This window comes from Gossypium hirsutum, chromosome D08 (genome assembly GCF_007990345.1).
Source record: "Gossypium hirsutum isolate 1008001.06 chromosome D08, Gossypium_hirsutum_v2.1, whole genome shotgun sequence".
NCBI classification, from domain to species: domain Eukaryota; kingdom Viridiplantae; phylum Streptophyta; class Magnoliopsida; order Malvales; family Malvaceae; genus Gossypium; species Gossypium hirsutum.
In genome coordinates this window covers 29833375-29845731 of record NC_053444.1, presented here as the reverse complement: position 1 = coordinate 29845731, position 12357 = coordinate 29833375, and the positions used below count along the sequence as shown (strand labels likewise).

Here is a 12357-nt window from a genome sequence, read left to right as displayed (position 1 = left end):
AGATTATAAAAAACATATGAATAAAAATAAATAAAATAATTATATCATACTATAAAAATAAATATGCGTATGTAATATATATACATATATATTTTTTAAAAAAAATTAAATATGAAAAAGAATAAAAAACTAATTAATAAAAAATGAAAAAGGACTAATTTGAACTGTAAATAAAAATCTGGGGCGAATTTAAAATAAAAAACTTAATTGTAAAGACACTAAAAGTCGGAGGGGTTAAAAGCGAAATTTACCCCTCCACATAAAAACACGCGGATCCTATGTTGGGTCGGGTCGGATTCGGGTCGACGCATGACCAAAACGACGTCATTTTATTTGGCTATTTAAGCCAAGAACCTTTCAAAAAAATCATTTTTCATTCTCTTTTAAAAAAAAACTTCTGAAAACTCCAGAAAAAACTCTCCCCCCTTTCCAACCGTCCGGTCATAATGAGATTATTTTCCCCTTTATTAATAAAATATTAAAATATATCAAGAAGATTGTTTATGTAATACCTCAAAAATTACTACAGTAAGAAAGTAAGATAATATCCTTGATATAGTAAAATAAGGAAATAAAGTGATAAAAAGGGTAATATTGAGTTGTGTCAACATTGGGAAGTATATTATGACATATTAATTCAAGAAAAGATTAAATTGCAAAAGTGAGAAAAGTTTTGTTGCCCAAGAGTAAATACTCAAAATTTGAGGGGTTAAAGTGTAAATACGAAAAATTTGAAAGACCAATAGTGTAAATATTTGAAGGGTGGAATAATCTAGAAACTAAGGAAAATGGATGAATTAGGACCAAATTGAAAAGGTGAAGAATTTTAAGGGGCTAAATTACAATTTTACCAAATTAAGTGATGACTTAAGGATGAAATTTCAAAAGATTATAAAGGGCAAATGGTCAAATAGAGAGAGAGAATTCTAGAAGGTAATGATTATGTTTGTGATATTTTTAATTAATTAATTAGATATATGTTATTTAATTAATATTTTATTAAGATTTTTAGTATTATTTTATTATTAAATGATTAATATATAAAAGGGAGGAAAGATGATAAAAAAATTATCATCTTTCCATGCAACCAACGTTAGAAGAGAAGAGAAGAAAGAAAGTTTTGCTTTCTTTACAATTTGGTCCTTTCACCAAAAATTCACTATTTTCACCTAGAAATCAAAAGAATTTCCATAGCTTCCAAGAGAGAAAAATAATAAGGAGACAATGGGGAGCTAGAATGTCAAGTCAGATTCAAGAAATAGAAGCTGGAGGAGAGAGAAAATCAAGTTAAAAATTGAAATCAATAACACAAGGTAAGAACACACTACACCAAAACAGGCTTTTAGCGGCATTTTTTAGGACTTTAGCGGCTCTTTTTAACGCTGCTAAAAGTATTTGCGGCGCTTTTGGAAGCGCCGCAAAAAACGCTGCTGTTGACAACGCCACTAACGTTTGTGGCGTTTATTTTTATAAATGCCGCTAAAGGTCATGACTTTTAACGGCGCTTCTACCACAAACGCCGCTAAAGATCATGACCTTTAGCGGTGCTTCCCCACAAACGCCGCTAAAGAACATGACCTTTAGCTGCGCTTCTACCACAAACGCCACGAAAGAACATGATCTTTAGCGGCGATTCTACCACAAACGCCGCTAAAGAACATGACTTTTAGCGGCGCTTCTACCACAAACGCCGCTAAAGATCATGACCTTTAGCGGCGCTTATACCACAAACGCCACTATAATGATGGCTTTTAGCGACGCTTTTTAACAAATGCCGCTAAAAACATGACTTTTTAAAAAATATTTTAATTAAATAATATTTATTTATATTTATTTCTATGATAAATATTATATTATGTTTTTGAAATTTAAACTTTAAACTATATACTTTTAAGGATAAAAAATATTAATTAAATTAAAATTTCTATTAAAATTTTAACTTTAAAGCTAAATATAAAAATTAATAAATTTAAATTTAGAATTAAATTATTATGTTTAAATAAATGAGCACCTAAAATTCCAATCAATCCTAACGAATAATAAATTCACATATCTACCATTTTTTAAAATTCACGTCAATATTATAAAATTAAAGAAACCAAATTATACTAAATTAAAATCAAATGATAACAGAGGGACTAAAACCATAATCAGACTGTAATAAAAATCAATCATTCTTGCACTGAAATGATGAAAATATCCAGAGTCAAACACATTTCTATCCAGTAGGAAATGAGAAAAGTAACTAATTAGAAGGATAATTCAAATAAATCCTAAATCCAAAGATCCAAAGATAACATTGCAAACAGGTGCACCATTGTAAGAAGATCATCCAAATCTCTAAGTGCACCAATAAATGTTGGACACCTAAAATACCAAACACATTTAGATGCCTGCACCAAGAAGAATGCGTCCTATGATCAACATTGTGATATTCACTGCACCTGTATTGCTAGCTCCTCCTAGGAAGAAGCTGACTGCACCAACAAGGATGCTGGCTCAACGTCCTTTGTTTCTAGTAACATAGGAGGCTCCAAATGTAAATGTAGAAACAAGGCCTGCGAAGTAGAGAGAAGACTTAAAAAGTGTGAAGAGCTGGTTGTCATATTTGCAGTAGTCAGTTTTAGCACACACGTTTCTATCATAAGCACACACGTTTTAGCAATTTTACAAACAAGAAAAAAATAGCTTTTCTTCTTAGCTCACACTTGCAGCACTAGAAACTGAGTAAAAGAGCATTGATAATAATTGTCATTAAGACTCCATTCTTATCATTTATAGTTAAAAGAAAACAAAAAAAAACAAATTAGCATTGTTCATCTAAGTAGGCCAGAAACATCCTTGGCAAGCAAAAGCATTTGTGAGTGCCGAGATAATTCTACATATGCCAAAAAGCCTGCAACTGGAGCTTATTGCTGCATAGCAGAAAGATGGATCAAAATTTTTAAGAGTACATGGACTTACCTTATATTTTAACCCCAATATATATTTTGATGGGGGGTTGAATCTTGTAAAAAGATCAATACCTTCTTGAAACTTCAAGATCCTCTACTGTCTTCAACATGTTTGCTGATTTAGCCTTTAGATGCTGCCATTCTCAGTCAATATGCACCATAAAAACATGAAATTAATAACCTGGGTATATATATAATTTATATTTACATGGGTATATATATAATTTATATTTACATGAAATTAATCCAATAGGACAATAATGTTAAACCTTACCAATTTATACATGACAATTAACAAAAACTAGCGATTCAAATTCATGTGTTTACTAACAAATGGAGGAGAATCTATATAAAGTAAAGAGATGAAAATCATAAATAAATCTATAATTAATTGTATTAAGACATCAAAAACAAAAGACATGCTAACCTGCAGGTTTTGTTCAATTGGCTTATTGGTTTCGTTATCCTTTGTATGCCGCCTATAACGTTCTATAGTTTGCTGATTGCTAAATAAATGATATATCCAAATAGCAACACAAATCAATGCATGGAAAAGCTTGTAATTAAAAACCAAACAATGTTTTAATTGGGACAGAAGCTACATGTATATAGGCATAAATGTAATAAAAACCTCAAATGAAAAGAAAATGATTAACTAAACAGTATCATTAATCATTTCCACAATGAATTTCAAAAGATGAAAGAAAATATCTATGTACATATAAAACATGACATAAACATTTTCAAACAATGATCAGAGTCATATATGAAATCATCTGTAGATCATTAAGACATTAGGTAAACAAAGTTGACTAATTTTGCTATCTTTTCTCTGAAGAAATTATTGGATTTAAACATGAATAACATCCAATTATATATTTTCTAAGACTAATACTACATAAATAGATTTTTAAAAAAAAGACCTACAAATAAAATAACCATTTCCATATGATACTTCTAAGACACCCCTTTTATTTTAGAAAATATAGTTTAAGAAAAAAACATTGTTTTATACCCTCTATTATGCTAGCTGTATGGTTAAAACTTCTTTCCCAGCCTCCCACGATCAATATAATTTTTCTTATGCTGCTGGATTATGATAAGCAGTTCTTATTATGCTATGTTTGATGTATGCATGAATGTCTTCAGTTGACTACAATATTCTTTCACATACTCTGTAATTATATCAATTTGTCATGACATTTATTACTAAGAAATATTTGATTTCATATACGTTTTGATTCTGTCTAATATAATCAAAACAATTACTGATGAAGATGAAACTGTTATATACCCTTTGTAGTTAATCTTGTGTCATTCAGAGAGTTGATGGAAGTATAGGTATTGAGCAGTAAAGGAGCACATGGCTAAATGGTGACTTTACCTAAGGTTGTCTTCCAACAAAATCTTGGCCGACCTAAGTAACTAAAGCAAATATTTAGTAAGCTATTTTTGCTTTGAGAATGTAACTTGCCTGCTTGTATCGTTCTCTATGCGCCTCATTTGTGCTTTTCCCCTCACCATGATGAGGGTCTTCGTACCTTCAAAGCCAACAAAACATATATATATGTGAAATACCAAACAGGCATTAAAACAAACACATGGAAAACATAAGAATATAAATGAACAAAAAAAGAAAAGCAATTATAAAAGAAGCAAATTATAAAACCCAGAAAACCTTTTTTTAACTCAACTCAATTGGATCATACAAAATTTAACTCAAAACCAAATTAACATAACTCTGAAGTGAATTGTGTCCCTAATGATCTAAAACCACACCCAATAAATAAACCTCAGAACCCAAATTAAAAACAACTGAAAGCTAAGATCGAAATCATCTAAACCCAAAACTAATCCACACCGAAATCACCTTAAAACATTGAAGCAAAATGAACCCAATTCATAGAAACCCAACATACAACTTGCTAAATTGACAGGTTAATAAGATCCATAGTAACTAGAGACAATGTTGAAATGTACTTCTAGATTGAGTGTAAGCTAGGACAAATTATCTTAGAAAATAAAAATCATCTAGCATATCAGATTTGGGGTTGCCACAGATTAAGGTTCAGGGTTAACAGCATCTCAACCAAGCCCGGTATTGCACAGTAAAAACTTCAAATTCATTAAATTCCCCCTATAAATATACGAAAAGGATATTCTTTGTGATGATGGACTCCGACATTGTTTGAAACCTGGATTGCTGCAAATGAAATATTTGTCAATTGCTGAGATATATTCAAACAACTATAGAATGGGTCCAGTTATAACTCACCATTTGTTGAAGAAGATTTTGCACCTAAAAAAAACAATCAGTCAAAAAAATCATTAACTAAATCCCTAAAATAAACGACCTCGAGAAGCACAGTAAATAATTTCTATAATTATACTCATTCACTAAGATTGATCGACTTTGCAACCTAAAAGTCGAGACTATACGAAAACTAGCAATGGATATGCCCTCAAGGTACTAGCAAAACAGCCTACATTAAAAGCAGGTTATTGTTACATGCTATAAAACAGAGTTGAGTAAACTCACGAAAACAGACATATCAGCAGTGCTTTGCTTTGAGTCTTCCAAATTATGCCCGTCCTGCGAAAATGTGTACCAGAAAAGTTCTGCAGAGAAAGAAAAAATAGCTTTCCAAATTTGGGCGTTTAAGAATTGGGGTTGAGGAAGAAAAGATCGAGCATTAGCGGCGCTTTCTGGAAAACGCTGCTAACAATAAGCATAAGCGGCGTTTTTTAAAAAGCGCCGCAAAAAACCTAAGCCCAACGACGCCGTTTTCTGAGCTTTTGGGGATTTAGCGGCGTTTTTGAGAAAGGGCCGCAAAAAACCTAAGCCAAAACGACGTCGTTTTGTGAGCTTTCGAGGATTTAGCAGCATTTTTAAGGAAGTGCTGCTAATGCTCAGGGCTTTAACGGCGTTTTTGAGAAAGCGCCGCAAAAAACCTAAGCCAAAATGATGCCGTTTTGTGAGCTTTCGGGGATTTAGTGGCGTTTTTAAGGAAGCGCCGCTAATGCTCAAGGCTTTTAGCGGCGTTTTTGAGAAAGCGCCGCAAAAAACCTAAGCCAAAATGACACCGTTTTGTGAGCTTTCGGGGATTTAGCGGCGTTTTTAAGCAAGCGCCGCTAATGCTCAGGGCTTTAGCGGCATTTTTCAGAAAGCGCCGCAAAAAACCTAAGCCAAAATGACGTTGTTTTGTGAGCTTTCGGGGATTTAGCGGCATTTTTAAGGAAGCACCGCTAATGCTCAGGGCTTTAGCGGCGTTTTTAAGAAAGCACCGCAAAAAACCTAAGCGCTTTCGGGGATTTAGTGGCCTTTTTAGGAAAGCGCCACTAATGCTCAGGGATTTAAAATAATTAAAATACTATTATTTAAAATAATTTTAGAGTTTTTTGGGTACATTACTAAGTGTTTTTTAATTTACATATTAGATAATTTTTATATAATCGTAAAAGAGATAGTATTAATTTTAAAATGTTGAATTAATTATCACTATAGTTTAAGGTTTTTGGTTTAGGGTATATGGTTTAGAGTTTAATTAATGTTTAGAAGTTACTATTTTAAGGTTTATGGATTATGGGTTAAGGAGTTATGATTTATGGTTTATGGTTTAAAGGTTGGGATTTAAGGTTTAAAGGTTATGAGTTAAGGGTTTAGGATTTTAGGATTTAGAGTTTAGGGTTTTAAGGGTTTTAGGGTTTACGTTTTAATAAGTACAAGGTTAATTTTCATTTTTATTCTGCTCGAGGGATATCCCTTTTTTTAATAAGATTTTTGCAAAATTTTTAAAAAAATTTCATTTTAAACTATGCCACTTAAGGCTTGACGTCTCCTTTAACTATTAACTTAATGATTTTAGTAATGGAGGGACCATATTCATATAAACTCGTTAGTTTAAGGATGTAATTAGACTATTTGAAAGACTTGGGAACCGATTTAAAATTAAAATTATAGTTTAGGAATGTATGGTGTAATTAACTCTATTAAAAATTAATTATTTTCTATTTAAATTTAATTAGATCTAGCAAAATATACGATATTTGGTTTCTAACTTAATAACTTAGTTTCTTTTTATAAAAATCTAATTTATAAAAAATTAGTAATAATAAATGTTTTACAAAATCACTTAACTAATCATTTTTAACCGACAAAATAAGAGATTTTTAGCAATGCAAAACGGCGACGTTTTATTCAAAATGAAATAATTTTTTGCGGCGTTTTTTGTAAAAACGCCGCAAAAGGTAAGAAATAGCAGCGTTTTTGTAATAAACGCCGCAAAGAATAATTTTACTTTAAAAAATTCCTGCCATTTTATTTTGCTTTAAAAATAAATAATTTTGAATAAAATAATTTTACGGTATTTTTGTGAAAAATACCGTAAAAAATAAGCAATAGCGACGTTTTTACTAAAAACGCCGCAAATAATCATTTTATTTTAAAAAAAAATCACGCCTTTTTATCCTAAAATTTCCCCGCTAAAACCCCAAAATTTTCCCCTCTTCTTCGCTGTTTATCAGTATTAAAAATTTAATACTCGCATTTCGCTTCTTCACCCTTTTCAAAGTCATTTCTTTCGCCTCTTCTTTCTTTTTCTCGGATCTTCTTTCTCCCTTTCAGCAAAGATCTTTGATTTTTTCTGTCTCCTTTTCGTTCGCTCTCTGGTAATTTCATCTTCTCTTTTTGTAATTTAATTTGTTCTATGCTGATTCATATATCGTTACTGTTACTTGTCTCGCTTTCTTTCTTTTATTTTCTGTTTTTGAATGATTATCAGCTTGGTTGCTGAGAAAATAGAGGCTGGAAACAGGCTCGTCGAACCCCCGTCGTCAGTCGCTGAGGTTATCCCTTTCCTAGACGTAATCCCTAATCCATCATTTTACTATTTTTCCTTAACTTCGTTTTGCTCTTCATTAATTTTTTTCCTTATTATTTGATTTGTCTGATTTTATTATGTATGCGTTTTCGAAATTTTTTGTGTGATTCTTTCTGTGCAATTAATTTAGTTAGATTTTGCCCATACTGATTTTATTGTCTTAATTGACAATGAAGTATATTATCAAATTGGATAAAAAGGTTAACTGGGTTCAGCTTAAAATATTAGTGTTGGAGTTGTGTCTAATTTCCCATATGAAAATCACCAATAGATTACTATTATGAGAATGGTAAGTTTCTCTTTTAATTTGTTTGATGATTTTTTCTGTTTTAAAGTCATGTTCTTATGTACGTTTTGGCAATGTTGTGCAGGTTGATGAAGAACCTGCAATTAGAACAAATACCACCATATTATTGGGAAACATTGCAAGCTACCTAAATGAAGGGGTTAGTTGATTCTTGGCTAATCCTTCTTGAATATTTGTTTTGATTAAGTCAATAGTGAAGGCATATCAAACATTATTAAGATGGTTCACTTGGAATCAATGACCTTGAAAACTTTTATGTTACAATTTGTTTTCTTGTAAGGTGCATTAATTTTTAAGCAGCTAGCTTAAATAGTTAAATGATTTATAAAGGCATGTCCAGAATTTTTTTATAGCCACTTGATGGATAATGCCAGTTCTCTTTTCCCAGGATGTAATTTTGGTTTTTGACTGCTAAAATTCTAACCTTGCAGATGGGCCATGAGTTCCTTAACTCTTAAAGACAAAGCTTCTAATCAAGCTCCAGGCTTGGCAAATATTCAGGCAGCTCAGAAGCGTCCTGTTTCGCAACCAGTTTGACAGCCTAAACCACAAGGTAGTATTCTGAACATCCCTACAATAGAATAGTATGAAATTTTAATCAAAGTCGTGAATTTCACAGCCTCTTTGAATCTTCGGTACTTTTTCACCTTTGGTTTGAGAAGCAACATTTGGGAAGAAAACCTCTCAGAAAGCATTCTAAGTGTTTTCTTTTTTTTTTTGTTAGGCTTCTAAAATTTGTAAGTCTCTTTGTCCTACCCTTTTTTTCTTGGCTTACTGTTATTTAATTACATATATTATATGGAAGATTCTTAGAATTTATGATTGGATGTTACCTCTTCTTTTTTTCTTTATACAACTTCTCATGTTTGTATTTTGCTGCCTGAATGTGTTGGTTGATATGTTTTTGAACTGTTACGTGCATGATAGATCAATACAATTAGCGGTGGTGCCATTTCTTTTCTTACTTGAGTAGCTCCTACACAAAACTGATGCTATGTTGTGTCATTACTAAAATTAGATTAGAATATATGTGGCAAAATGATTTGATAAATGAGTTAGCCTTAAACTGGAAGAAGATAAAATAAAAAGGAAAGGGGAACATGGAAATCGTCATGATTTGTTTTTGGCTATTTTAGCATGTAATAGACAGAGCTATATTTTTAGAATTTTAAGTCAAATTTTAGCATGTGAGTCTGTATAAAAAAATTATATATGTAAGTCAAATTTTGTGAGATTATGAAATCAGTAAAATATTTGGTGAAGAAAGGAAAATCGTAACTAATGTAACAAAATCATAGTTGATCCCAAGCTGTTAAACTTTTATAAGTAGGCATCAACTCTTCACTGAGTTTCTCTTGAGTTGCATACTTAAACTCTCCCTTACAGAAGTTTTGGATAACTCTTACTTTCTCCAAAAGAGTTTCCATTGAAAGAGTGGTGGGGTCCTACAAATGGAGGAGTTATCGGTTGGCCACCCTGTTGGGTAGCACTGACAAGGACCATCAATACACTCATTTTTGGATCACCTTTTCTTTTCTAGTGAGGTACACTAGTATTATTATTATTATTATTATTATTATTATGATTCTGTTGTTACTAATTAGTTAAGAAAGGAAGTTGAATTTAAGTTACTGTTAGTTCTATGCTGATGATAAATAATTTGTTTGTGGGATGATAAATGTGCAGTTTCTTATTTAGATTCTGTAGACTATTTTAAATAAAAACAGTTCTATGGTGATGATAAATAATTTGTTTATGGGATGAACTTGCCTAATGTCTTATAGGTTTAAATTAGTTATATAGTAAATTATTATATGGAATCATCACTTGCTTTTTCAGGTAAAGGTAGATGCAAAGGCACTACCTTAAATTGAATAATGCATTTGATTTAGATGTTTATTGTTATTATTTTCTTTATTTTTATTATCGCTCACAGTCCATGTGTCTTAGAAAAAGTAGATTGTCCTTAATAGAAAGCTCATCTGTGAAGTTGGTTTGCGTGACCTCCCTTACTTTTAACAGATTGTAAAAAAAAATGCAATGAAAGATGGAAAACCAATTATAATCGAGGTGTGGCTTTTTTGATTGCTGATTACTTTCTTTTTGCCAACATCCTACTCATTCTCTATCCCTCTGACTTTGTGCGTATGCTTCTTTCTTTCTTTTATCTTTTGTGGTCAATGATGATGTCATTTCACCTTATGTGCTCAAGAATTAACACTTTGATATGTTCATGCCTATAGAGTACACTATGTTTTGAGGCAAATCAAACAATTAAAAACTCCAATGAGATGAATGTTTAGATTTAAAAAAAAAAAGTTATATTGTGAATTAAACTCCAATGAGATCAACGTTTAGATGAATGTTTGGATTGGGGGCATAATTAAACTTTATGGTTGAGGCTGACATGATTCTCTCTTTGTAACAGGTCAATGAGTTCAAGTCTATAGAAAAGTTCAAAATTTTCAATACAAACAATTTGTAAGTCATATTGCCTTAACATGTTAGAACTGTCTGTTTAGCTTAGTACCATGTCGTCTTTGGTGGATTTCTAATTTCTAAACTATAAAATTGGCTGCAGGAGGTCAATGGAATCAAGGTTCTTCAACTGGAAATTGCAACTGGTGCAACAATTAGGGTATAAAATTGTACCAATTATGGTTATGATGTATTAAAATGTAAAAAGATCTGTCTAACCATGTGTTTTCCTTACGTGATTAAGTTCTTTGATCATGCTATTGGTATCAACGTACCTCGATCACAATTCTTTATACGTCTTGTTCATGAATTTCCATTTTAATATGTCTTCAAATTAAATTATACATTTCTAAATTGGATTTATGGCGTTTTTATAATTTTTTATTTTTTATTTATTTTTTATGACCTTTAGCGGCGCTTTTACCAAAAACGCCGCTAAAGGTCATGTCCTTTAGTGGCGTTTGTAGAGAAAGTGTCGCTAAAGATTATGTTCTTTAGCGGCGTTTGTGGGTAAAGCGCCGCTAAAGATCATGTTCTTTAGCAGCGTTTGCTAAAGATCATGTTCTTTAGCGGCATTTGTGGGTAAAGTGCCGCTAAAGATCATGTTCTTTGGCGGCGTTTTTTATCATAAACGCCGCAAAAGTTAGCGGCGTTGTCAATAGCGGCATTTTTTGTGGCATTAGTGAAAGCGCCGCAAATACTTTTAGCGGCGCTTTAAAGGCCTAAAAAAACGCCGCTAAAAGCTTATTTTGGTGTAGTGATTGCTTACCTTTTACGGCATTTTTATTTTATTTGGAATAAAACGACACTATTTTGCCATATAAAATGGTGCTAATTTTTTAAACTAAAATTATTTTTGGTGGCGTTTTTTATAAAAACGCCGCTAACGCCGCAAAAAATTATTTCATTTGGAATAAAACGACACTGTTTTGCTATGCTAAAAATCTCGCTATTTTTTAAAGTAAAATTATTTTTTTGTGGCGTTTTTTATAAAAACGCCGCAAAAAATTATTTTATTTTGAATAAAATAACATTTTAATAAGAAAATAAATGATAAAATGACTGTAATTAATTATTAAGTTACAATTATCTAAATTAAATAATTACCTATATACCCATATCATTTTTATTTTTGTATTTTTTTCTTATAATTTGGACCTATCCAAATTAAATAATTACCTATATATCCATATCAAATATATAAAATGGTTTAGATTAAATATTTTAAAATATAAAAGTATTAATTAATTGTATAAAATTGTATCATTTAATAAATCTCAAATAAACCTTAAACCCTAAATTAGCCATTCAATATACATAAAGTCTATCTATTATATATCTCTTAAATAATATAAACTATACTCATAATTTTAATATATTAAAATTATTATTATCTCTTTTACAATTATATAAAAACATATTTAATATAAAAATTAAAAAAACTAATTAATCTAAACCCTAACTCGACCTTTGAATACCTAAATCCTAACCCCTAAATCACTAACTCTTAACCCTAACCCATAACTACTAACCCCTAAACCTTAAATCCCAAACCTTAAATTAACCATAATCCCTAAATCCATATATAATTATTTGATCATGGCGGGGGCAAGGCAAAACACGTAAAAAACTGAACTGGATAAAAAAACTGAACCGAGCACTAAAAATACTGAATGTGGATGGGATAAGATGGGGATATCCTTGGATATAGCTTATATCGATTTTGAAGAACCAAATT

General features: G+C 31.1%; 1 protein-coding gene and 1 long non-coding RNA gene across 10 annotated transcripts; one reads left to right on the top strand and one right to left on the bottom strand.

Moving 5' to 3' along the window:
• Window positions 1-2163: 2163 nt before the first annotated feature.
• On the bottom strand, window positions 2164-5670 carry LOC107890633 (MADS-box protein SOC1). Of its 2 annotated transcripts, XM_016815159.2 has the most exons (6): window positions 5494-5652; window positions 5230-5253; window positions 4429-5157; window positions 3382-3460; window positions 3027-3088; window positions 2725-2915 (listed from the first exon to the last, which is right to left on the bottom strand). In XM_016815159.2, the coding sequence occupies exons 3-6, from the start codon at window positions 4476-4478 to the stop codon at window positions 2879-2881; spliced, it is 228 nt and encodes a 75-aa protein (XP_016670648.2). In that variant the 5' UTR covers window positions 4479-5157; window positions 5230-5253; window positions 5494-5652; the 3' UTR covers window positions 2725-2878. The 2 variants fall into 2 exon arrangements, 1 of the variants encoding a protein (XP_016670648.2); XR_005917118.1 differs by lacking the exon at window positions 2725-2915 and adding an exon at window positions 2164-2558 and having other exon boundaries at window positions 2965-5157; window positions 5494-5670.
• Window positions 5671-7445: 1775 nt separating this feature from the next.
• Window positions 7446-10912, top strand: LOC107890622 (uncharacterized). Of its 8 annotated transcripts, XR_001682008.2 has the most exons (8): window positions 7451-7622; window positions 7736-7817; window positions 8206-8280; window positions 8573-8694; window positions 8761-8878; window positions 9528-9685; window positions 10570-10622; window positions 10723-10912. It is a non-coding gene; the product is annotated as an uncharacterized lncRNA (long non-coding RNA). The 8 variants fall into 8 exon arrangements; XR_005917116.1 differs by having other exon boundaries at window positions 7450-7622; window positions 8573-8878; XR_001682013.2 differs by lacking the exon at window positions 8761-8878 and having other exon boundaries at window positions 7452-7622.
• The last annotated feature ends 1445 nt before the right edge of the window (window positions 10913-12357 follow it).